This window comes from Cheilinus undulatus, linkage group 4 (assembly GCF_018320785.1).
Source record: "Cheilinus undulatus linkage group 4, ASM1832078v1, whole genome shotgun sequence".
NCBI lineage: Eukaryota > Metazoa > Chordata > Actinopteri > Labriformes > Labridae > Cheilinus > Cheilinus undulatus.
In genome coordinates this window covers 20,217,788-20,245,164 of record NC_054868.1, presented here as the reverse complement: position 1 = coordinate 20,245,164, position 27,377 = coordinate 20,217,788, and the positions used below count along the sequence as shown (strand labels likewise).

General features: G+C 39.4%; 1 protein-coding gene across 1 annotated transcript; it reads left to right on the top strand.

Annotated features, from left to right (window-relative positions):
• The first annotated feature begins 2,271 nt into the window (after positions 1-2,271).
• Positions 2,272-27,377, top strand: LOC121509140 (procollagen galactosyltransferase 1-like). Its single transcript, XM_041786377.1, has 12 exons — positions 2,272-2,779; positions 7,030-7,140; positions 7,220-7,337; positions 12,263-12,397; positions 17,464-17,668; positions 17,773-17,892; positions 20,187-20,263; positions 20,353-20,459; positions 20,825-20,957; positions 22,730-22,857; positions 24,818-25,024; positions 25,113-27,377. Exons 1-12 carry the CDS (start codon positions 2,562-2,564, stop codon positions 25,381-25,383), a joined length of 1,830 nt encoding a protein of 609 aa, XP_041642311.1. The 5' UTR covers positions 2,272-2,561; the 3' UTR covers positions 25,384-27,377.

Sequence of the window (27,377 nt, the reverse complement as noted above, 5' to 3'; positions counted from 1 at the left end):
TTTTGTTTTTCTAAAAAATGTATCTCCTCTGACACCAAGAGCTTTAAAATAGTTTGGCTGAAACTCTAAGGTTTCCTGAATGAATTAGTGATGTATGTCACTTGATGGTGACTGCAAAAAAAAAAAAAAAAAAAAAAAGAAACAATTGCAGCTAAGTTAGGCCCTAGGTTGGAGTATTAAAGGGTTAAAACATAACCATAAAAGACACCAGTTAAACACTTCTTGGACCCATGAGCAACAGGCTAATATAACATAATCTCACAAATTTGATTAGAGTCCCTCTTTGACTATATCTTTATGCCAACAAAGCATATTTGTTTGGGTGCCAACAATTAGTAGTAAACAATCCTCCATGCATGATTTTCATCAGTCACTCAACATCAAAAATGGACTCTGAGCTTTCACCTGATGCTGTCTCTAAAAGACATGAATTGATAGCTGTTTCACAGTTCAGTTTTCAGACAGACACCACTGCAGCTTGCTATTGTTTCTGACTAGGACACAACCCAAAAATGTACCAAGACCCGAATCCATAGAGGTGCGAGGGCCCATCCAGTGCTGCTTGCAGCTCTTGTTTTGGTAATAAAAACAGAAAAATTACAACACAATGTCCACGTTCAGGGTCTTTTTTTTTATAGCATTCTATTTTGAATTTTAATATTAATGACTAAATATATGTGAACATAAAGTCACATGACCTGGGTTCGTGGCCCAAACCTCCTTCAAGAGTTTCTTATGAACATCACTGAACCCTCTCAATGCTCCACTACAGCCTGCCAGAATAATGTCTGTTTTCCCCCAGGATACAGAAATCATTAAAGAGTTGTTTGATTTGTTCCTCGTGCCGTAGCAGGGACCCCTGATTGAGCAGCTGATGCCTCTCCCCCATCAGAATCAAGACCCCCTGCAGCCCCAGAAGACTGTGTTAAAAGGTGGAAAGAGTTATATATGTTACCTTTAAACTTCATTTCTTTTGGGTGAAGATCACAAACAAACCTCATACCTTCTCTGATGAGATATTTGATAACAAATCATGTTCCCGTCTGTCATACAATTATATTTTCAAGTAATATAATCAGTGCTGTTGCCATAAAAGAAGGGACCAGAAACACATTTTCCAAGACAAAACAGCCATTCAAGGCTTTAGGTTATTTTAAGAAATTTTAGAAAAATGCAGATCATTAAGTTTTTGCAGATTCTTATACGTTACGGTTAATCTCTTTATTCACTCTGTATTACAAATAAATTACATTCCTATGAATTTTCAGCGACGATCAGATGTGAGTTTTTCATGCACACACACAATCCTGAACAGTACAGTCTGGACACCCTCAAGTTTTTAGGATCCCCAACCTCCTGAGAGACTGTCATTCTGAGTGTTTCTCTGATGAACATAGAACTTTCATTTAGCAAGCACCACAGCACTGATTAATGTAAAATACCATGCACTGTCTCTTACTGCTTTACTGTATCTCAAATACTATGCTCACTGTGGTAAAAGCCTTACCTCATGTGCACATTTTCACTAATTAATCTATTGACTGTAACTTAAATCACAGCAGTAATATGATTCACCTCATATGCATATTTGCACTGATTAATCTATTTATGCACACTTGCACTAACCATCAATCCTAAATGATCCTATCTACCTCATGTAAATCTGCCCACATCCATGCATATTTTATACTTCTAGTCAGCATTGTTGCATCCTTTGCACATCTTGCAACCATATTATCAATGCATACAGACTTGTTTTTACTAGAAAAAAAAAAAAAAAACACTAACAAGAGCTTGTAATTTTATTTGAGTCATTGAAATTAGGAAATGGCCATTTCCTTATTCCTTATTCCAGCTAAGTATTATTTGATATTTGAATTAACAATTTTAAACAATCATTAATTGTACAGAAAATACACACTGAAGTATATAAGTGCATTTTATATATAAGTGCCTTTTTCCTTTTTGGAGTGTTTTTCTTGCATTGTACTACATTGAACATAGTGATATAGAAAATGATTGCGATGAAAAGGAGTAGGATGCAAAAGTTGAAAAATATAACTTTTATTGAGGGTTGCAAATAGCTTGGGGTAATCATTATAAAGAGTAACACCACCAGAAACTTCGATGGTGGAAATATGCCAGGCCTGTAGCGTTTTGAACACGTGGACACGCCCATAGTGATTCCTCTGGACTACAGCTGGATCTGCTCTTAAAGGAGAGGGCAGCACGACACAGACGGAAGCTCGGTTGTCACTATGGCCTATTTCGACTCAATAAATTATTGGCATTAAATTTGAGAAAATCTCAATGTGATGGTTCTAGGATATAATATTATTCGTCTCCATCACAATAACATTCCGCAGATCGGTGGATATATTAACTGTCTTTTTAAAACACCGAGTTACCCTTAAACCAGTCCCGACATGCCCTTTAATTCCGCTAGCTCCTCCGCCATGTATCCACTGTCGGCGTAACACAACAGCGGGACCCCGAGCTTCAAACACCGTCCGTGTCCTTCTCTGTCCGCCGCGTCACCAGCCTGTTTCTCTCCCCCTGCCATGCCCCGGGTCACCTCGCTGCTGCCTGCCCTGCTTTTGGTTCTCCTGCCGGGCCTGAGCCGGGGGTATTTCCCCGAGGAGCGCTGGAGCCCCGAGTCTCCGCTCCTGGCTCCCCGGGTCGTCATCGCTCTGGTCTGCCGCAACTCGGCGCACTCTCTGCCGCTGTTCCTGGGAACTATAGAGCGTCTGAACTACCCCAAAGACCGCATTGCGCTTTGGTGAGTTTTGTGCTTTAAACCGTTTTAAATGAGCGTTTCAACACAAAACAGAGTAGAGGGTGATACTGTAATGTCGAGGTTTTAATGCAAAAGTTTTCCTAGTGTTTCAGGTAAACCATTATTTGTATTAATGGTGGATGAAGTATAATTTCCGCTGAGATTTCTCTGTGAGCTTGTTAATGTAGCAGACACGTCAGGTTCGTGTCATATCATAAAGAGAAAAAGTCTGCGTGCGCTTGCGCGTGCGCTGGTGAGTTCTGACCAGGTGGGGCCGCTGTGTTATTAACTATCTATTAAAAGACCCACGAGCGCTTTATTCCCACGGTTAGCATAGACAATGCTAAGAGTTGAAATTGAAGCCGCAATGTACATTCATCGTGGACATCGTGGGGAGTTTTCCCCGGCTGCATAGCACGATAGGCGGGTTGAGCCAGCAGTCATGCCCCTTGAAAAGTTCCATTTAGTCACAGATCTTCTCTCTCATCGACCCTCCGTTTCATCCCCCCTTTTTTCACCCCTCCCTCCCATTTCTGTCTCCTCCCTTCTCCACCTCCACATCTTGTACTCGACTGGAAACAAAACCACTATTGTTAAATATCTGAAAATGATTCTCAATCTTTGCGTATACACTCACAGCAAACCGGGACTGTGAGTCAAAATGCCTCTGCTAGATTTACCCTGTACCCCCAGGCTGCTGTTGTGCCTGCCAGCCCCCACCCCTCCCACTCAAATGCTTCCAGATTATTCCTGTCTCCAAATCACTTCCTCTTCTCATTTTGATCCCACTCCAGTGGATCTGTGGTTAAAGATTATCATAATCTTTTCATCAGCATTAAGACCTGACAGGTTAGATTAGATTTCTTGGCAACCTTGGGCCCTAAAAGAGGTAAATAATTGTGGCTATAGGCTCTAGTTGAGTTGTTCAATGTGACTGTGTGAGCTTGGATTAAAATTAAATATACTTGTGGTTAATTTTGGATTTAAGATGGTACTGCCTAATGTTAATGAAAGCTACAATGAGGCATTGAAAATTGCTTCTGCCCTAAAACCAATCAGTCTGCAAGACGACTTTCTGCTCCCAGCCTGAAATGTGCCTTTGTTTAACTACGCTCATATGGTAGCCAGAGCTCAGTCATCTGCAAGGTTGCTTCGATCCATGGCATGTCTGTCTCCTTGGTGAAAGAAATTATGAATTTTTAAAATGCAGTGTGAATTATATACACCGAGCCACTAGCTGGCCACTTGTCGATACCTGCAGCACTCACTCTGACAGGTTAAGATGGAGAACTTGGCAAGCAGCTACATAGATGCACATGCATGCAGGCTGCCTAATGTAGTATGTGTGTGTTCTGCAGGGACATGCAGAATGGATATTATCAATCCATAAATCTTCTGTTATTCATCCTTCTGCCTCTCTCTTAGCCCGTTATTATTCTTTTGGCATGCCTCTATTGCTGGCATGTGATCAATCTCAAATATTTACTCTCCATAAGCCTTATTTAATTCACTACTTCTGCTCATTCAGACTTCCAGGGTTGTGAGAAAGAAGACAGCTCTCAGTCACACGTAGGTGTGTGGACAGTACTGGGGTGCAAAGATCTCACAGACAGATGTGAAACTAACACCTGCAGCACGCCGTCTGTCACTCACTACGGGATTTGGCTGAGAGTAAATCCATCTCTCCTGTATTTACACATTCTTTCCCCCTCTCCAGCTTTGCATGTGTCTCCGGCCTGCTCTGACAGAGATTTGTTATGATAACACAGACAGCAGACGAATGCCGCTCCGCCCCTCCTCAGCCTCTATTGTCTGTCTTTGTTCTTCTGTGTCCATGCCTGACATTGGTGATCTAAAGACAACATGACCCTCAGAGTGGCAATAAATCAAAATCAGTAATTAAATCATGTCAGGGATTTGGTTAAGCAGATCTCTCTTTTCAGGCCCATTAAAGCTGCAGTTATCAGTGCTTTTAAAGGTTAACAGTGACAGCATTTCTCTGTTGTAAAAGCCAGTAAAGCCCCCATAACTACTCTGTTTGTTGATAATTTCTCAATTTCATTTCAGCTGGCCCTCAAAAGCCAGAAGAATCAATAAGTTGCATCTTCAAGGCTGTTACTTTTGAACATTGTAACTTTTTAACAAGGAACTGTGACTCACCCTGTGTTTGTTTGACATGTTCAGATGATTGCAAGTGTTTCCCAAAGCACCACTAATCTCCAAATTAAACCTCAATATGTTGTACAGTAATTGCTTTGAAATAAAGCTACAACAAAGCTAGATCCATTATCGATTAATGACATAAAGAAGTAAAATCTCTTCCTTACAGTTGTTCAGAAAACCAAACCATCCAAAAATTCCTTTTTTTTAGACATTGTAAGATTCCTAAATCTGCTGAATTTACAGATGTATTACAATTCTTTTTTAAAGAAGCTAAGAGATGTTGATGCTCTGCATATTTCTGCCAGATGAATTACTTGAGCTTTTGACAGATTATTGAAACTGTGCCAAATAATTCAGCTTTCAGGACTGTCTACTTATTAATTAAATGATCAGTTTCACATTGTTGGTTAAATCCGTCCAATATTACTCTCATAGTCCATAAGGATCCATATCACTGGATCAGACTAGAGATGCACAGATTGCTAAAATTAGGACTGATACTGGTACCAATGTTAAACAAAACATTTTAGCTGATGTAATTACCAGTGTTTTTTTTTAGCGCATTACTGGTGTAAGACTCGTAGCGTGCCATTTCCTCTCACATTTGACCATGAAAACAGATCAGAGTTTGTCTAACTGGTTGATTCTTCTGCCCTTAGTTGGAAACTTAGCACAAAAATTAAGTAAATTGTGTCTGGTAGATTATGTCTTTGTTGTAACCGGGGCTGCGTTTCCATTAAATTTTTTCCACAAAATCAAAGCGGTAGTTTTAAAATTTTGACTAAGTACAATTGTGCTTTTAATGTGTTTTCATTGAAGGGAGTTTTGGGCATGAGCCTCGCAATTCTCATAAAATCTAATCTCGTGAGACTCCGCTGCAAAGAAGATGGACACTCAGAACCTGTTGCGTGTTGGTATGGTTATGATTAGGCTACATCTACAGTGGTTGCATTGATAATTTTGAACAAAAGATGCAGGCAACGGATGATAGTTCAGAGAAAAAGTCTGTATGTATGGCAAAAGCCACGTTTAAGGGTGTAATTATGATGTACAGAAAAGTCTCTGTCTCTTCTTCTGTCCGCATGTACCCCGTCGTGTTGTCTTGGAGTGATCAGGTCATGTGACACCATACGTTACATTCTGTGACGTGTTAATGCGGAAAAAGTTTTTCCACTGCACTTTAGCAATGTATTTCTATATTGAAACGTCTGAAGTGTAAAAACTTTTAAGCAATATTCTACAGTGTTTTTTTTTAATTCAGGGGTTTCCAATACCAGTTTGTTATTGCATTATTTAGATTTTGTGCACTTCTAAGGGTAATGGAAATGCAGCTTATGCTTCTTGGTAATAAGTTTTGCACCTCTGAAAAGCCTGTTTATTTACCTTTTTTTTTTTTTTTTTTATACCATATTTGTAAGGAACGTGCATTTGAGGGATGAGCAGCAGAGCTGAGTATATCGGTTGCACCCATTAAAATGCGCCACATCTTCTCTGCCAATGCCAAACAGCTTATTCTGCTGTTGGTATTGACTCTTGTTTTGAGCTTCTGGTATCCCCTGGTGCTGACAGTCAGGTGCCTGATTATCAGGACGGAATGGCCTGCCAGCAGTCCTGACCTCAACCCCATTGAACACTTGTGGGATCAGCTTGGGCGTGCTGTTCATGCCAGTGACTAACACAACCACTTTGGCTGACTTGCAATAAATGCTGGTTGAAGAATGGGATGCCATCCACAGCTATGTGTGACCAGGCTGGTGACCAGCATGAGAGGGAGTTGCCAGGCTCAACGCACTAACTATGGCTCTTAATTGATCTCGATTAATGTGTGAATGCTGCCTTATTTTTTGTAATTAAAAAATCCATAATTGACACCAGCTATAAGATGATTGTATCACATAAGTTATTACTACAATATATTGCTGTATCATTACTTTGTCCTACCTCTATTAGGTGATCAAACATTTAATGACTTTGTAATCTCTGTGGTGAAGTCACCTTGGATATTTGAAAAGTTACATGGTAGCTTTTCTACCTGTGAACTCTGTTTTCTCTCTCTCGCTCTCTCACTGCTGTGTCTCACCCTGCCACAGGGTGGCGACAGATCACAACATCGACAACACCACAGCCATCCTGAGAGAGTGGCTGATCAAGGTGCAGAACGACTATCACTATGTGGAGTGGAGGCCTGATGATGAAACCAGGTATGCTGTATGTGTGTGTAGTGTGTGTTTATCTGTGTGTATCCGTACATGATTTAATGAGGGTGTCTGTGTGTCCCAGTGTCTTTGAAGACGAGGTGGGGCCTAAGCACTGGAATAATCAGCGTTATGAACATGTAATGAAGCTCCGTCAGGCAGCACTGGAGACCGCCCGCGAGATCTGGGCCGACTACCTCCTGGTATGTTATCCTCCATTAAACCTCTTCATAAGCTTCTTCTTAATGTTTGCTCATAGAGGTGTCTGTGTCTATGGGTCAAATGTTTGTACAGCTATGACTAAGCTCAGTAATGCTGCTGAGCTTTCTTAATACGCCTCCATCCGTCATCTACACCTTGAATTTTCTTTTCAGTGAACAGGATGAAAAAGTAAAACATGAAATCATCTTTTACAAAAGAAATGAAAAGAAACCACAAATACCAAATGACTAATGAAATTTATATTCATTTAATCTTCAGATTTCTTCTCATATAAAAATGTAAAGGGATTGTTTATTAGCAATTGAAAGCTTAGACATAACTTTGTGGTACATCAGATTTAGGTAATATAAAATAGTACACAATGAGCTGAAATAACAAAGCTGTGGAGAAGATGGAGGCAGGGAAAACAACAATGAGAAGCAGAGGGGGTGGAGGTCAAATATTCTTTTTGAGGTCTGTTAAACCATTGATTACATAATTTTTTTTTCTACCCAAGAATAAACTGATAATGTAGAAAGGAGACTTGTTTCTATGGTTACCTGCATTTTAATGAAACAGTAGCACCCCCAAAGGGACTTTTAAAAAGTTTTCTTAAAGATTTAAAGTTCGGGAAAGTCACGAAGAAGTTAGCTTGAGTTTGTTTTGTTTTATTACACAAGTGTTTCCAGAGTTGGGTTTTTATTTATTTTGAACTGCAGCAAAGTCTTGATACGACTATTTCTTTATACAACAGAATACAAGGATTTTTAAATCAGTGAACAGAACTGTATCACTGCTGACAGATGTACTTTAACATTTCTTTGCTGTCAGGGCATTTGCGGCCTGATAATCTCTATGTACAGATTCTACATAGACATGTAGACTCCGTGCACTAGAGTCATGATTTTCACTATCGTAAATGCTCTGGTTTCCATTGAAATTATTGTCTCACACATTAGCAGGCTTCAATGTGTACAGGTAAAATTTTCTGTTTTTCCATGCTGATGACAAATCATTGTCAACTCACTGACAGTATACTTCTTAATATCTATTTGCCCCTAGAAACAAATATTAACATAACATTGCAGATAACAGTCCATTATACTGTTTATAAAACATTTAAGCTTGAGCCATAAATCAGCTTGACACTGTATATAAAGAGAATAAACGGTTAGACTCCCTCACTTCCTGAAAAGCATCAGAAAGGATCAAGTGGACCTCCATTACAAAAACACAAGTTAGAAGTTGTTTTCTTTACTTAAAGGGAAGAACCAAAAACAGTGCTGTGAAAAAAAAAGTATTTGCCCCCTCTCTGATTCCTGATTTTTTTGTTGCATACTTATAACACTTAAATGTTTTAGTAACCTGGCACGCCAGATGGATTTGTTTCATCTGGAAAACCCCTCATACACAGCATTTGGGAAAGGGCAGAGCCTTTGAAAAAAAAAAACTGGGAGGGTGATTGGATGAACGTTCTGTCTGTCACATCTCTACAGGCCAATCAGAGCAACAAAACATGTGACGTAGCCGCTATCGAGCTGCCCTGCTACCGAGGACTAAACTTCATAAGGAACTGCAAAACACGAACCATGGCAGCTGTAGACATGTCAGTACACAACTTTTGTTGTTTTGAAAAGAAAACAACTCACCGCTGTTCTTTGTTCTTCTTTTAACAAAGAAATGTCAAGTTCTGATAAAACTGGCCTTTTAGCAGCATCCACGCTAATGTTTTCCGCCACAGTTGCACCGGTCTCTTGTTGCTGCTTGCTTATGTCACAACTCCGCCGCTTCAGAAAGTACTGCTCCTTGTTGCTGATCGGTCCTGTCACTTTTGGACCGGGCCCAAATGGTTCAGAAGGGAGCTTTGCAAGATGGTTTTGCCAGTGAGAAACATGGAAACCTGCGTATCCATCTGCTGTGCAAGGTTAATGTTTTGGATCATCAAACCAATTGTAATATCTCACAAAGACATCCCAAGATACAAATTGCCGGACTTTCATTTCGACACTCAAATACCTTAATTTTTTTTTTAGCCATTCAGAGGTGGACTTGCTGGTATATTTCAGGTTGTTGTCCTGCTGCATAACCCAAGAGCACTTGAGCTTGAGGGCACGAACTGATGGCCGGACGTTGGCCTTCAGGATTTTCTGGTAGACAGCAGAATTCATTGTTACATCAACCACAGCAAGTGGTCCAGGTCCTGAAGCAGCAAAGTAGCCCCAGACCATCATACTGCCACCACCATGTTTGACTGTTGGCATGATGTTCTTTTATCACATGCTGTGTTATTTTTACGCCAGATGTAACGGGCAACACACCTTCCAAAAAGTTCAATTTTTGTCTCATCCGTCCACAGAATATTTCTCCAAAAGTCTTGGGGATCATCAAGATGTTTCCTGGCAAATGTGAGACAAGCCTTTGTGTTCTTTTTTGTCAGCAGTGGTTTTGGCTTTGGAACTCTCCCATGATGCCATTTTTGCCCAGTGTGTCTCTTATGGTTAAGTCATGAACACTGACCTTAACTGAGCCCAGTGAGGCCTGCAGGTCTTTGTATGTCGTTCTGGGTTCTTTTGTGACCTCCTGGATGAGTCATCATTGCACTCTTGGGGTCATTTTGGTTGGCTGACCACTTCTGGGAAGGTTCACCACTGTTCCCAGTTTTCTCCATTTGTGGATAATGGCTCTGACCATGGTTTGCTGGAGTCCCAAAGCTGTGGAAATGGCTTCGTAACCGTTTCTAGACTGATTTCAGTCTTTTTGTTTCTCATTTGTTCTTGAATTTTTTTTGGATCACGGCATGATGCGTTTCTTTTTGAGATCTTGTAGCCTACTTCACTTTGTTACAGGTTCTATTTAAGTGCCTTCTTGATTTCACAAATCTGGTGGTATTTAGGCCTGGGTGTGGCCAGTGAAATTGAATTCAGTTTTCCAAGAACTGTGGTTAATCACAGTTAACTCATTATTTAACAAGGGCCAGATAGGTTTGGATTTTTTTCCCTAAATAAATAAAATCATCATGTAGAAACTGTATTTTGTATTTACTTGGCTTGTCTTTGTGAGATATCATAATTGGTTTGATGATCCAAAACATCTAAGTGGGATAAATATGCAAAAAAACACAAACCAAAACAAAACAAAAAAACAATCAGCAATACCGGCAATTCCTAAGCCTATGTTCCTCTTACCCTTTTATTATAGCCTGCTTGACACATAATACCCATGATTGGACCTTGGAAATGGCTGCCAAAAGACATTCTTTCATTTGTCTTTATGTAAGATGTTTTTAAACAAGCATAATGAAAATTATGAGCTGCTAGCTCAAAGGTAGTCCATTAGCACATTAGCTGCTTCCACAACTCCGCAGTTTACATCAGCCAAATGACATCCTCCACTGCGATCACCAACAAATCTACCTAATAAATGAATGACCAGTGGTTTGTTAACTAGACAGCCGCATTAAAACTCAGCATTTATTATCAGTCCTGACTGATGAACTCAACTGTAACCTCTGCTAAAATTTAAAATCCAACCATTGTGGTTTATTTGAGCAGCCGTGTAGAAAAAAAAAAGCATCCACTCTGGAGGGTTCTGAGCAGTCCTCCTCTTGACGATGGCTCCTCCCACAGTTGAAGTTACATTCACTGCTGCTGGAAATTAGCTAGACAGCCTTGTACAAGTATTCCTAGCTTTGGATAAGTAGGATAGTGCGCTTACCATCAGCCCAAATGATCCAAGTATTTCTGCATGACCTGATTCAGAGTTGAATACAGTTCCCATGTAGAACTGCAGTAAAAAGCCATGTGAGATCAAAATGATTCAACAGCTGCCACAAATTTGCTTGATGCTGTTTCGCAAAAGTCAGTCAGTGTTGGTCAGATTCCCTAACTACCCATTGTGCAGCATAAATGATTGATCTGACCTCCATTCAACAAACAAAACTCGTCAAAGCCTGATGTTTTACTTTCTACAAATCTGTATCATAATGTTATTTGGCAAACAATTCATTTTAAATGCAATTAAATGAGAAGGAAAACAAAAGGGGGAGGGGGCTTATGCCACTGAATTGAGCTGGGGGAAATGAAATGAAGGCTGGAAGTTGTTTGATGCTCACCACTGGCCTCACCAAAAATCATGAGAAACTTGCATCTGTTTTCAGGGGCATGCAATGTCTATCAGACGATGACAGAAGAAGATTGCTGATGGTCTCCAAGATTGCTTGTCTGATAATGAATAAATTGCCTGAAATGGAACTGATCAACTTACAACTACAGGCCTGGTGCACTGCCATTGTGTTGATTTTCAGTGTTTTTCTGTTGCTTTTTTATGCATCATATTTACTATTAACCAAACCTTTTTTAGATAATGCATTTGTTTGGCTCTCTGGTGTAGAGTTTTCAGTTAGCAGGAGTTTTAAAATTCTCTTTGTTTTGTACCTGATGTCTTTCTTCAACATACATTGTTTCTGATTTTTTAGGTAGCCCCTTTCCGTTTGAAAATCTTAAAGGACACTGTGATATGTTTGGTGATGTAGATAACAGTTAGTCATTTGGCATATTAAAAAAATAAAAAACATAATTCTTTTCACATTAGGGATTAACTGTTCTAAATGTCAGTCTTGATTTATCTCAGCCTTGAATTTGCAGTTTACAGGTGCTGTTCTTGTTGAGAAAAATCAAACACATTAAAAGTTGATTATAGCATTAAATTTGTTTCTTGGACATGAAGAAAAGGTTGTAAAATGGCAACGTGGAGCGGCTGTGAGAGGAAGCAGTTTAAGAAAGCTACTCTTGTTGCTCTGTGATCAAACCGTTGTTGCTGTGGTTCAATCAATCATTTAGTGTCAGCGGGGGACATTTTGTGTGAGCTTGCATGTGCACGTTTGTGTGTGGAACTTGTCAATATTGCGCCCTTCTCCTTTTGTCTGCAGGTGGCCGACTGTGACAACCTGCTCACCAACCAGGATGTGTTGTGGAAAATGATGCGAGAGAACAAAACTATCATCGCTCCCATGCTGGAGTCCAGAGCTGCATACTCCAATTTCTGGTGTGGCATGACTTCACAGGTACTGGAGATGTATTTATTTTTTTAAATCTAAAAACTTTTACGCAACTTATACACCAGGATGACTGCAAGCACACCAGAAGTGCTTGCAGCTACATGTGCTCAGTGCATGAGATGTAGTGTCAATTAAAATCCATCTCCATTTCCTGTACACTACATTTTGCTGCTTTAGCTTTAATACTCTGAATGTGCTGGACACAGACCATACTTGTACTATCTTTCTGAATTAAGGTGTCTTTTCATTAAAAACTGAACCTCATATATTTTGGGCACTATACAGTAAACCAATGTTTAATTTTCATTGATGAATTTCACATATTGAGAGAGAAAAGCTGTTTAAAAGTGTCAGTAGCTTTCTGCCTCACACTGCTCCAGGCTCAAAAAATTGCTCTGCGTGTAACTCGCATCCACTGGTGCCGCAGAAAGTAGCTGCACTTTTTAATAGCTTTTCTCCTTCAGCATGAGAGAATGGTAGTTCATTTTTAGTAAAAACACATAGAAAAGAGTGATTTTCATAAAGAAGACTTAGTTAAATAAACGGGTATATAAGGGTGACTTATATACTGGGTTTTATGGTAATTATCATTATCAGCAGATCTGAAAATCAGGCAGATATTATAACCCATCAGCTGTAAATATCAGCCTATACTGGCTGTATGTATGAATATATAGTGAAGTTCTAGGCAGGACCAACAGATCTATGTCAGCTGAAGTCTTTCTTTGTTCATCCTCATTCCTTAAATGTTGACGTGTGTTTCAAGGACCAGAGTTTTAGGTCTGAACTACACTTACGTATTAATATTGGTATGAGGAAAATTCATTTGTAAACTGTGGCATACCAACAAAAATCCAAAATACTGCATCCCTAAATATAGGTCACCTCACTAAACCAGATACTTCATAAGTTTCAGTACACCCTCCACCTTCATCTTAGTAGCACATGCACATATGCTGAACCAGCAGACTGTAGCGATGATTTTATAAGTGTAGCCTGTTTATAATCCCACTCTTCTTCATCTGGGACCAACACTATCCAGATAAGGGCTGCTTTTAACATTCCACCAACTGACAGTGAGTTAAATGTCACACTGTAAGCTATTCAGTCCCGATGAATAAGGAAGCACATATCATGTCACAACACAGAAATATCATCTGGTGAGAATTTTACACTTTCTTTTTTTAAAATGAGAAAATTAAATGCAGACAAAAATGATACATCAGGATAACTTAAAGCAGGACAATTAAGATGTAAAGAAGTGTTTTCTTATTATAAAATTCAATGTCAGCTTACTGTGTGAAACTGTCTCACCAGTAAAGGGAAAAATTACCATTTGTAAAAAATGTCCCATACTTTCAACCCACACAGCTCATTATGTTAAATTTGCTCAAACATCTCAGTCTAGTTGCTCCTCTACAAACCTCTTCTTTGTGTTGCTTGTTCCACTCTCAGTAAGCTATAGGTTTTTAATTTATTCTTGACTTTTTATCTCATTAGAAGTTACTTTTAAGAATAATATTCAGCATTGAGGAAGTAAATTGTTTTACATTACCATATTAAGAAGGACCAGACAACAAAACCCTGAAATTGAAGCAAAATATGGCTGCTATAAAAGTCATAAACACAACCTTCTCTGGGTTAACAGATGAGACATGGATTAAACTATAAAATTAGGGCTGAAACAATGAATTGGTAATATATTTGGTAATTGATTTATTGTTTCCTTTGATTCCTTGGTCACTTGCCATAACAGAGCTGTTAAAAGATGTGACACGATATTTACTGCAGATATAGACCCATATTTACAGAGGATACAGGCCAATATTGACAGATGATATAGGCCAATATTTACACCACGTTCCAAATTATTATGCAAATGATATTTTTTTCTCTTATTTTCCTAAATATTAATGCAAATGACAGAATATTTTTTCATGTCTTCAGCCGTTAGAGCATAATTCATATGTTTTTGTACAAACCTTATAATGATAACAATATATATAAAAAAATAACCTAAAAATGCACCGTTCTACATTATTGTGCACAACAGAGTTTTAAAACATTTTATAGGTTGCAAAGAACTGAAAATGGTCATTTATTGAATTTGCAGCATTAGGAGGTTGTATTTACTGAAATCAAAAGATATTTCAATCAAAAACATCTTAACAGGCCAAGTTACATGTTAACAAAGTCCCTCTTCTTTGATATCACCTTCACAATTCTTGCATCCATTGAACTTGTGCGGTTTTGGAGGGTTTCTGCTTGAATTTCTTTGCAGGATGTCAGAATATCCTCCCAGAGCTGCAGTTTTGATGTGAACTGCCTCCCACCCTCATAGATGTTTTGCTTGAGAATGCTTCAAAGGTTCTCAACAGGGTTGAGGTCAGGGGAGGACAGGGCCACACCATAATTTTCTCTCCTTTTATGCCCATAGCAGCCAATGACACAGAGGTACTCTTTGCAGCATGAAATGGTGCATTGTCATGCATGAAGATAATTTTGCTACAGAAAGCACGGTTGTTCTTTTTGTGCCATGGCAGAGAGTGGTCAGTCAGAAACTCTATATACTTTGCAGAGGTCATTTTCATACCTTCAGGGACCCTACCAGCTCTCTCCTCATGATTCCAGCCCAGAACATGACTCCTCCACCTCCTTGCTGATGTTGCAACCTTGTTGGGACATGGTGGCCATCCACCAACCATCCACTACTCCATCTGGACCATCCAGGGTTGCACGGCACTCATCAGTAAACAAGACTGTTTGAAAATGAGTCTTCATGTATTTCTGGGCCCACTGCAACCGTTTCAGCTTGTGAGCATTGGATAGGGGTGGCTGAATAGTAGGTTTATACACGACTGCAAGCCTCTGGAGGATCCTACACCTTGAGGTTGATGGGACTCCAGAGGCACCAGCATCTTTATATACCTGTTTGCTGCTTTGTAATGGTGTTTTAGCAGCTGCTCTCTTAATCCGATGAATATGTCTGGCTGAAACCTTCTTCATTATGCCTTTATCTGCATGAAGCCGTCTGTGCTTTGAATCAGCCACAGATTTCTTCACAGTATGATGATCACGCTTAATTTTTCATGTTTGTTTTCCTTCCTTTTCCAAGGCAGTACACTATTTGACGCTTTTTGGCAGCAGAGAGATCCTTTTGCTTTCACATGTTGCTTGAAACCTGTGGTCTGCTTAATAATGTGGAACATCCTTCTTAAGTAGTTTTCCTTTAATTGGGCTCACCTGGCAAAATAATTTGTACAGGTGTCTGAGATTGATTTCAGTTATTCAGAGAGCCCTGAGATACAATACTATCCATGAGTTTAATTGAAAAATAAAAACTTGAATGTTTCTGACCCTAAAATCCAATTTGCATAATGATTTGGAAAGCAATGTACAGAGGATATGTGCTGTTATTGACAGAGGATGTGTGGCAGCATTTAAAGCGGATATAGGCTGATATTTACAATGGGTATAGGCTGCTATTTACACCAGGTTATCAGCCGATATTTACTGTGGATGTACAGTAGATCGATATTTACAGCATATATAGGCTGACATCAACTGCATCAGATATTTACAGAGGATAGGTGTTCTTTGCAAAGGATATATGCAGATATTTAAAGTGGATTTAGACTGATATATGCAGATATTTAAAGTGGATTTAGACTGATTTATGCAGATATTTAACGTGGATTTAGACTGATTTTTTTCAGTGGATATTGGCTGTTATCTAGCCAATATGGACTGCTATCTACTGCAGATATACATAGATATGTTCAGAGGATATAGGCCAATAGTTGCAGAGGATATGGGCTAGGGGTGGGAATCACTAGTGGACACACGATACAATTTTATCACAATACTTGGGTCACGATTCGATATTATTGCGATTTTAAACATTTTGCAATACAATATATTGCCATATATTGCGCTCTATACCATTTCTTCAACTGTTTATCTGATTTAGCATTAGTCTTGCCCTCATGTTTGTCGTATTTTCACAGTATTATGTGCAGTATTATTTCCATGCAGCACTTCTTGCAAACCTCATGTGTCATGTCCATCCCATTCGTGCCCTGCCTGCTTTCCTAATGTCTTTCCCCTTGGTGCTGCCATGTTTGTTGTACTAACTTTCTCCTGCTCTATGACCATCACCTCTGCCAACGTCACTGGACAAACAGTTGTCCAAACAATTGATTTTATTTTTCCATTATCATAGACTTCAGTTCATATTAACAATTACTTTGAAAAAAATCGATACTTAATGATTGAGATGATGTATATATATCACCAGACAAAATATCGCGATACTATACTGTATCGATTTTTTTCTCCCACCCCTAATATGTGCTGATATTTATAGCGGATATAGACAGATATTTACAGAGGATACAGACCAAACATGCTGACATTACATACTTGGATCTGATTCCATCTAGACAGAATGACTTTAAAATTACATTACAAATCAGAGATGACATATGGACACAGTCTGTCCTGTGGCATTAAAAATAAACCAACTCCAGTTAAAGGCTGGATCAGAGTACACAAATTCAGCCTTATTTTGGCCTGACTACATTGTCATAGCCCATCATCAACCACTTGGCTTGAATATTAATGCCGGGAATGACAAATACCCTTGTAGTGTAACATAATAAACAACATGTCCAAGACACCCTATGACCATGATTTGACAAGACTGGCATGTCAGAATTTCTCTTGCATTTTACTTGTGGTGTAACACACAGACTTGATGCCAACAACGTACCCTGATGGCAACCAGTAGGATAGCATTTACTTCATATCTGCAATGACCCTTCAGCCATGAGGCATGTAGTGTTGTCAGTCAGTGTCCTCTTTTAAGTCAGAATATCTTTGTCTCTGTTTTTTGTTTGACAGTTACAATCCAAACAGTTTTTAAACTGGCAGACTATTTTCTCACCCAAGTCTCAACCAAATATTTTAAAACAAGTTCACCCTGAAGCTCTGTAATTTTCCTGTATCTTGTATCTAATGAGGAAGCATATTGGACAAAGAGGGTAATTGTACAGTGTTTGTGTTCCCTGTAGGGTTACTACAAACGCACACCAGCTTACATGCCGATCCGTAAGCTGGAACGACGTGGCTGTTTTGCTGTGCCAATGGTCCACTCCACCTACCTGCTGGACCTGCAGAAAGAGGCCTCCCGTCAGCTGGCTTTTTATCCACCTCACCCCGAGTACAGCTGGGCCCTGGATGATGTCATCGTCTTTGCTTACTCAGCTCGCATGGCAGGTGAGACAAATACAGAGAAAATAGTATTATATCCTGGTGGGATTATTGCATACATGTTTTTAATGTGTTTTAATTCACATTTGTCTTCTCTCCAATGTCCTCAGATGTGCAAATGTATGTGTGCAACAAAGAAACATATGGGTATTTCCCTGTTCCAATGCGTTCCCATGCTACTCTGCAGGATGAGGCTGAGAGCTTCCTGCACACTCACCTTGAGGTCATGGGTAAGTTCAAAGGCCAAGAGGAAAGGCCAAAAAGCAATTATCATCTTCCACATATGAGCAAAAGTGTGCCATGATGCTCTAGCCTGCAGGTTGTGCATTGAGTAGATTCTGCTGCACCTATTTTGAAAAGCAAGACAAGTTTTCTGGAAGTTGCCTGGAGTTATCAAGTTGTATTTGGTGAAAGAGTAACAAGCTCCAACTATAACAATACAGCATACTGTACGCCTCTGCTTGAAAACTACATACTTAATCTGACTTTTGTGCTTGTGCTGCAGGAAAAAAAATGCTATCTGCAGCCAGATTTTTCTGTATAAGAAGTTGGCAGTAAATCACAGAAAGCTGTTCAGATTCTAAGTTCAGTTGAACAGGAGAGGAAACTGTGTGTGCATTAAAAGTCCTATTTAGATGAGGAAAACATAGAGATGGTTAATGTACTACCAATTCAGAGACTTCCAATATTATGATCACCTTGATAAATAAATGTAAATATCGCATTGTATTACATGTTTTAAACATTAACTGTACAAAATTGGTCTTGTGCAGTATGAATGCTTACATTACATTTGAGCAAAACCAGTAGGATTGACTTCAAAACGAGCATAATAAATACAACCCCAATTCCCCAAAAAGTTGGGGTACTGTGTAAATGTAAATTAAAACAGAATGCAATCGTTTGCAAATCTCAGAATCCACATTTCATTCACAATAGAATATAAACAACACATCAGATGTTGAAGCTAAGGCATTTTAGTATTTCATGAAAATATTAGCTCATTTTGAATTTGATGGCCGCAACACATCTCAAAAGAGTAGGGACACGGCAACAAAAGGCTGGAAAAGTAAGTGGTACAATAAAAAAACTAGCTGAAGGAGCATTTAGCAACTAATAAGGTTAACTGGCAACAGATAAGTTAAATTACTGGTTTCAAAGGGAGTATTTTAGAGAGGCAGAAGCTCTCAAAAGTAAAGATGGGTAGAGGTCCACAAATTTGGACTGCATCTGAAAAAACTGTGGAACAATTTCAGAAAAATGTTCCTCAATGTAAAACTGCGAAGACTTCGAGTATCGGGAGAAATCTCTGTATGTAAGGGACAAGGTCAAAGGATGCTTGGGATCTTCGGGCCCTCAGGCTTCACTGCATTAAAAACAGGTATAATTCTGTACTGAAAATCATTGCATGGTCTCAGGAACACTTCAAGAAATTATCGTCTGTCAACACAGTTTTTTGTGCCATCCACAAATGTATGATGCAAAGAAGAGGCCATATGTGGACATGAATCAGAAACGCCACCGTCTTCTCTGGGCAGAAGCCCATATAAAATAGACTTTAGCAAAATGGAAAACTGTTCTGGGGTCAGATGACTCAAAATTTGAAATTCTTTTTGGAAAACATGGATGGTGTGTCCTGCAGACTAAACAGAAGAGGGAACATCCAGCTTGTTATTAGTGCTCAGTTCTAAAGCCTGCATCTCTGATGGTATGGGGTTGCATTAGTGTCTATGGCAAATCATAACAGCAGAAGAGTCGGGTGCTGAACTTGGACGGCCTGCAGTCTAGATCTAGAAAACATTAGGAGCATCATAAAATTAAAAATCCCACAGAGGAGACAGGATGGGACAACATTCCTCTCCCAAACTCTAGCAACTGGTCTCCTCATGACGCAGACCTTTACAGACTGTTTGTAAAAGAAAAGAGAATGCTACACGATGGTGAACATGGCCCTATTCCTGCTTTTTTAAGTTGTGTTGATGCCATCAAATTCAAAATGAGCTTATATTTTTCATGAAATAATAAAATGTCCCAGCTTCATCATTTGATATGTAGTTTATGTTCTACTGTCCAAAAATGTTTTATGAGATTTGCAAATTGTTGCATTTTGCTCTTTACCCAGTGTCCCATCTTTTTTTGGAATTTGGGTTGTAGTGTGAATGATAACATTTATTCATGTTCATCATGCTACATTATTATAGGCTTTTAGTTTTTATTTTGAAAGGATAGTTGATAGAGTAGAAAATCCAGAAAGGAGCCACAGGTTGGACATGAACCCAGGCTGCCTGCTTGGAGGACTACAGACTCCATAAATATGAGGTGCAGCCTAACTGCCAGACAACCTGGACCCCATCTTGCTAAATTTTTGTATATAAAAAATGGAAAGTAGAATTTAAACCTCATGAAATCTCCCTATTAATTTCCTGGAGACCCTGAATATCCCTGGACCACATTTTGGAGACTCCTAATCAAACACAGCTCATTCTGTTTGTAACCTTGCTCTTTTTTTTTTTTTTTTTTTTAGTGAAAAATCCTCCATTGGAGCCCTCTAGCTTCCTGTCTCATCCTCCCAAGCAGCCCAGCAAGATCGGCTTTGATGAGGTATAGATAGCTAACACAAATGTAAAATGCACAATCACTATAACCCTGTGTGCATGAGTGTGAGGTTTTTGCATTTGTGTGCATCTCAGGTGTTTATGATCAATCTGGTGCGGAGATCTGACCGCCGTGAGCGAATGCTGAGAGCTCTATACGAGCAAGAGCTCAACTGTAAGGTTATTGCTGCTGTGGATGGCAAGTACGTTTCTCATCTCCTTCCTCCCCCACATTCTGCGCCGTCTGATTTGTCTCTGCTGCATGCCGTGTAGATTGATGAAGGGAGGCTGGGCTCAGACAAACAAGCAGCTGAAGAGTCGCGGCTGCACGCTGTCATTTAAAGATTGTCTGAACACATAGCGTCAGCTCATCTTAAAGGAAAATGAAACCAATCTATATGTTGGGAAAGAAAACTGCCTTGTTTTCAATATTTAATGTTTCTTACCTAATTTTAAAGACTTTTAGAACACCTGCAATGCTTTATTCACACTGTCCTATCACATTTGAGTCTTATAATGTAGTGTTATCATTTGTAATCCCTTTGTTTATCCCTCTCCTTTCTCTCAGAGCGCTGAACAAGACTGACGTAGAGTCTATGGGGATTAAGATGCTGCCGGGATACAAAGACCCTTATCATGGACGACCTCTCACTAAGGGTGAACTGGGATGTTTTCTCTCTCATTACAACATCTGGAAGGAGGTGAGACACTCTGACAGACCTGAGGGTCTGAATGTGCAAAAAGATAACGTTCATGACAGAAAAACAGGATAATGCACTATGTGAGGGGAAAAGCTGCCTGCTGGGAGTGATGGGCATGTTTGTTGTTGTTTTGAGAAAATCCTGCCTGGAATAGAAGATTCTTGAGAAAGAAAAATGATTGGAGGGAAAAAAAATGTTGTTAGTCTTCACATCAGCAGCTCCAAAATGTTACTTGGTTAGATGTTTCTGCTTTTAAAGTGTTTGTCTACATATTTTTTTTTTTGGATGTTTTACCCTTTTATAATTTTTATAACTCAATCATGGTCAATATACTTCTCTTTTTTATTTACAAAAAATATATATATGTATATACACTGCCTGGCCAAAAAAAAAGTCGCCACCACAAAAAGGTCACACACTCTAATATGTCGTTGGACCGCCTTTAGCTTTGATTACAGCATGCATTCATTGTGGCATTGTTTCGATAAGCTTCTGCAATGTCACAAGATTTATTTCCATCCAGTGTTCCATTAATTTTTCATCAAGATCTTGTATTGATGATGGGAGAGTCTGACCACTGCGCAAAGCCTTCTCCAGCACACCCCAAAGATTCTCAATGGGGTTAAGGTCTGGACTCTGTGGTGGCCAATCCATGTGTGAAAATGATGTCTCATGCTCCCTGAACCACTCTTTCACAATTTGAGCCCGATGAATCCTGGCATTGTCATCTTGGAATATGCCCATGCCATTAGGGGGGAAAAAATCCATTGATGGAATAACCTGGTCGTTCAGTATATTCAGGTAGTCAGCGACTGCATAAAAATATACACCCCTCTTAAGTCAGCATTCAGTAGATGCACCTTTGGCTGAAATCACAGCACTGAGTCTGTTTGGATAGATGCCATGCACATCTTGACATGGCAATTTTACTCCATTCTTCTTTGCAAAACTAGCCAAGCTCTGACATTGCACGAGGATCTGGTGTCAACAGCCATTTTCAAGTGCAGCCACAAATTCTCTATTGGATTGAGGTCTGTGCTTTGACTCAGCCACTTCAGAACACTCACCTTGTTTTCTTTAAACCATTTCTGTGTAGCTTTCACTATATGAAGTTCTATATGGATTTTATTCCTCAGTTGCTGCGCACGCACACCTTGGTAGCGGCGACAACGTCACATGTTTTGTTGCTGTGATTGGCCCGTAAAGATGTAACAGACAGAACGTGGATCCAGTCACCCTCTGAGGTTTTTTTTCAAAGGCTCTGCCCTTTCCCAAACACTGTATATCGAAGGTTTTCCAGAAGAATGTGTGAAACAAATCGATCTGGTGTGCCAGGTTACTGACTTATACTTTTCAATAACCTCTTCTCTGAGTGTCTTGGAGTGTTCTTTTGTCTTCATGTAGCCAGAAATCTAGATTTACCAAGTGACTGAACCTTCTAGACAGAGAGGGTTTTTCTTGGTCAAAAAAAGTCAAATTATATTGATCATGGTTGATTTCTAAAATCAATAACAGGGTAAAACATCCAATGGGATGAATCCTATATATATTATTATTTTTTGAAGGAAATAACACTAGTACAACAGCTACAGTCACAGTGAAACAATACATAAAACAATGGACATAAAAGCACAGAAGCAAACGAAAACCAGTCACCAAAGAAACTACAAATTTTTAAAACAGATTACAAATGTATTTAAAAAACATGTCTTAATATTCAAACATCTCTATTGTTTTTTAAATGGTCTGCCTGTGTAAATGATTGCATCTAGATAGTAGATCGGGGTCTGCACACATCCCTAGTCATCGAGGACGACCTCCGCTTTGAGGTGTTCTTCAAACGGCGTCTCCAGGCGCTGCTGCAGGAGGTGACGACACACAAGCTGGACTGGGATCTCATGTGAGTGATGCTTCAACAAACCAAAGTGAAACATGATGTTGTAAACGGGGAGGATTAGCGTCCCTCTGCAGTGAAATCTGTCCATCTGTCACACATGATGTGTCACACAGCTCTGATCAGATGCAGTAAACACTCGCGGGAATAAAGCATCTTAGCATCATACACCAGAGCGGCTCCAGCTCTTGATGAGATTGATCACTGTCACCAAGCAGCAAACTGGGACGAGTTAATTAAGTTTGTTTTCTGCATTGACAATGTCGCTGACTGACAGCACATCCAAAGCTTGTATGTGTATGAAACTCTCCCTGCTGAATTTGAACAGGCAGAGCAGCTGTGGATGAAAATATCCAATTTTTTTGTTTCTTTCATAAAGCATACATAAAACATGAGGAGTGCACTACAGCTCCCAAAGAGCATTTCAATGAGCAACGTCCAGTCGCTGAGCTTCCTATTCTACTGCATAAACCATTAATAACTTCCTAACTAAAAAAAAAATACGTAGGGTTAAATTTGTATGACTGTTTGAATCGTTTTACTTTTAAAATGTAAGATTATTGTGGAGCAAATCAGAAACAGAGGCTCAGAGTTTGTTTCAAAAGGCTAAGAAGCATTTTAAAATTGCTAAAACTCTGATTTCCTCTCAGCAGCCTGACTGGCAGCGTTTCCATAGCAACAGTGATAAGAGGCTCTGGTAGAGATATTCATCATCCACTAGGGATGTTAGATATTACTGACCAATCGAGTCTTTTTAATACTGTAGTGCTTCTCCAAAATACAATACTTGTGACCTAGAGTTAACAGTCAGAGATAATTAAACTGATAAAGGAAAATGACTTTGCCTTGTGCAGATTCTGCTGTTCAGATCTTGATGTGTTTTTAATACATGAACAGTTTTACTAAAATAACATTAATACTAAGTAAAATATTGAGTTTTTACCCTTGTTTTGTAAAATGGTAAAGTCAGACGAGCACGTCTAGCAGAAAAAACATTTTTTTCAGTATAGCTTCTATTTACCCAGAACTTTATTTTAATTAGATTAATCTTAAAATTAATTTGTTAATGTTGCGCAAACTGCCCCACTTGTATACATGTAAAGCTTAGCTCGCCTGCACATGTTTTTCGCTTTAAGAAGCCTGCTGTTGTTGGTTTTGTCATAGGAAGAAATTTGGGATTTAGTGTCATGGACTCTTAGGCATACACATTGTAGGAGCTGGGAATCAAACAGTCAGCCTTGCAGTTGAGAGATGACCAGTTCTACCAGTTAACCATTGGTGGTTCGTATTGTGATGCATACTGTTCATTAAGCGCACAGTAACATAATGTAGCTGTTTTAATCAAGCAGCAGACAGTAAGTAAACAAATATGTATAGCCAAACCTGTTTACAGAACTTTTGAGTGAGAGAGCGAGGAAAAAGGGACAAAACCTCATCCTGTAATAAACGCTTTATACACTTTTGTGTTTTCTAGACTTCGTAAAAGAAGCCTTGTCTCACAGAATTAAACTAAGCTCCTGCAGAGGCTGCATTCTGCACATCAGCACATGCTTGGTCTACGCTGCTTTTTGTATAATGAAATTTTAATCACATGACAGTCACACTGAGGGAGGTTTGACAGTTTTAAAAATTGGATACTGCCCAGTCCTATTCTATTACTGAAAATGTGTTTGTAACATCTGACAAAAGAAAAACCGTCAGCATCTCTTTTCTGGAATATAATGGCGTAGTGTAAAAAAGTGTGACAAAGCAAATTTGATCGCATTTATCAGTTCACTCTCGAAGTTCACCAACTTTGAACTATGTGAAACCTTTGCAGAAGTTAACTGCTCTGCCCTCATACACTGATGCATCTAACTGATTTACAACAGTGTACAATGAGTCACATAAATGTGCCACATAAATGCAGATTTATCAGGAATATATCTTTAGTGTGCAGGATAATTATTGTCTGTCTTATATTCAGTTACATTGGGCGAAAGCGGATGCAGGTGGACCACCCAGAGACATCTGTGCCAAACATCCACAATTTGGTGGAGGCAGATTACTCCTACTGGACTCTGGGCTACATGCTGTCCTTGCAAGGAGCAAAGAAACTGCTCAGGGCTGAACCTCTGACAAAGATGCTCCCTGTTGATGAGTTCCTCCCTGTCATGTACAACAAACATCCAATGTAAGTATGACATGTTTGCCTGTCTTTGTTTTAGTTTCTGTCCTGCAGCACTTACGTTAATCTGATGTCCTGATTTTTCCCTCCCCAGCTCAGAATACATGGACTACTTTGAGACCCGGGACCTGCACGCCTTTTCTGCAGAGCCGCTTCTGGTGTACCCGACCCACTACACTGGAGACCCGGGCTACATCAGCGACACAGAGACATCAGTGGTCTGGGACAACGAGACCGTCAAGACCGACTGGGACCGAGCCAAGTCAAGGAAAACTCAGGAGCAGGGGGAGCTGAGCTTTGAGGCCCAGAACTCTGACGTGCTGCAGTCTGAACTTGAGAACTGGAGCGCACGAGATGAGCTGTGACGAAAAGGAGATGAGAAAAGGATGGGGGACGGAGAGACTCTAGCTTACAGAGATGAGAACAAAGCTGTGATAGTAGGAGAGCCATAGATGTGAGAAGTTTAGTAGAACAGGGAGGTTAGGCAGAGGATGCTCAGTCTGAATGAGGAGGGTTTCTTCTCCACATAAATTTCTCTCTCCACTATTTGATCTTCCTCTGAAGAGAGGAGGTTACATGTAGAGTTAACTCTTGAAGAGTCGGCTAGCAGCTTTTATTTATTGCAAACAGAGTAGATCACTTGACCACAGCCTGGCCCTATAATAGTTTCTTTTGTTTAATAACCCTTTCCCTAAAGCTGGAGGTATGCAGGATTTAGCCCCGCATTAAAGCTGTGTTTCCACCAGGTGGTCCAGTTTGATTGAGAACAGTTTGGTAGGGTTCAGTATGTTAAATCCCAAAATTGATTGCAAAATCAGTAAGAAATAAGCTGTAAACAGCTTTATTTCAGCTGAAAAGTCCTCTTTTTTTAATAACTACATCTTAACTATATTAACCATGGTCAGTATAGATCCTCAGGAATATGAGTATAGAAAAGTTTTAAGTCGTAAGATAACTATAATAAAGCCACAAGATGAAGCAGGGCTGTTACCATAAAAACCTCAAGCGTTTAGTTGGTGATGAATATAATCTGAACCCAACTCTATTCTCCTTACTCTTACCTTAAAGGAAAATTAATACCTTAAATTTTAGGAGATCAAGCAGACAGTTAAAAAAACATCTAAGGTACCAAGGCACTTAATCACACTGGATTATGTTTAATAGCTACATAAAAAGTCCCGCCAAGTTTTGCAAATAGGTTCAACAACCACTGAGTGATCTTTTCAAAGGTTAATGAACTAGCTACAATACGGAGAATCAACTGATCTAAAGCTCCGTATTCACAAAACTTCTACATCAGTTCTGGTTCACATCCACCAGGCTGACGTGTGCCTTCAGGCCAGTGTTAATTTCGACAAGTATTTTAAATTTTAGTCTCAGTCTTCAAGTTTTAGATTAAATGCCTTATAGATCTGTCGAGTCCAAATATTCCTCATTTAAATGGATATTGGTCTGCTTTTCTCTCATTTTCACCCACTGCTCCCAGGGCAGACAGCATGTTTTGTTTTGCAGCCCTGCTGAGCAGTTGTGTTGCATGCTGAAAGTGACATCAGTGCAAACCCCTATGGTGTGTGTAGCTCCACCTCTTTGGGACAGATAGGTAAGCATGATACCCCTACAGAAGGTTGCCAAAAAAGTGGGACGGTACGGGTTGATTATTTGGGACCCTTTCCAACTTTTGATTATAGAAATGCAAAAAATACTGTTGTACCAAACTGAACCATGCCGCTTAGTGGAAATGACATACATAGTAACTCCATAGAATCCTATATTTCAGGGTCATTATGAAGTGAAACCGCAGATACACAAAGATTATATTATCTTTCTTTTACACTAAGTGGTTCCCAACCTTTTGGCATTTAAAAGATGCAGTGTCAACTTCCAACCCCAAGCAACAAGCTGCATCAGTCTACTGGCCGTCATGGCTTCTATCAAAGAGATATGCTAATGTGAATAATGTTCAGATTAATCATGGAGTAAATTTTTTAGCGAACAAAACCTTTTTCATAGTTTTTTGTGTCTTCTCAAATATATTATAAAAATCTTGTGGGGGGACCTGTTTGCCAAGTTGGGAACCACTTGTCTTTCTTTTTTCTTCTGTCTCTTCCATTGAGTTCAAACACATCGCTGTGTAGCCAGGCTAAGAGTAGCTGGTTTCTTATTTAAGTAAATTTAAGTAATGAATGTATCCCTATTATTTTCTTCAACATATTGGTTTATTGTTTCATTGTTTGCCCCTCTCTACAGAATGCAGATTTAACTCAAACAGTTTTTGTTGCATTTTGACAATCATGAAATCAATGAGTATAGTTTTTTTTTAGTAACATTTCATGTTTTGTCTCTGTGTTTACAGTTTGTC

What these genes read in the sequence shown, in the direction of transcription:
- LOC121509140 (XM_041786377.1), top strand. Translation starts at nt 2,562, where the DNA reads ATGCCCCGGGTCACCTCGCTGCTGCCTGCCCTGCTTTTGGTTCTCCTG. An exon ending in GCAAGATCGGCTTTGATGAG is followed by an intron (nt 20,264 to 20,352) that starts GTATAGATAGCT and finishes TGTGCATCTCAG; the next exon opens with GTGTTTATGATCAATCTGGT. An exon ending in ATTACAACATCTGGAAGGAG is followed by an intron (nt 20,958 to 22,729) that starts GTGAGACACTCT and finishes GATTGCATCTAG; the next exon opens with ATAGTAGATCGGGGTCTGCA.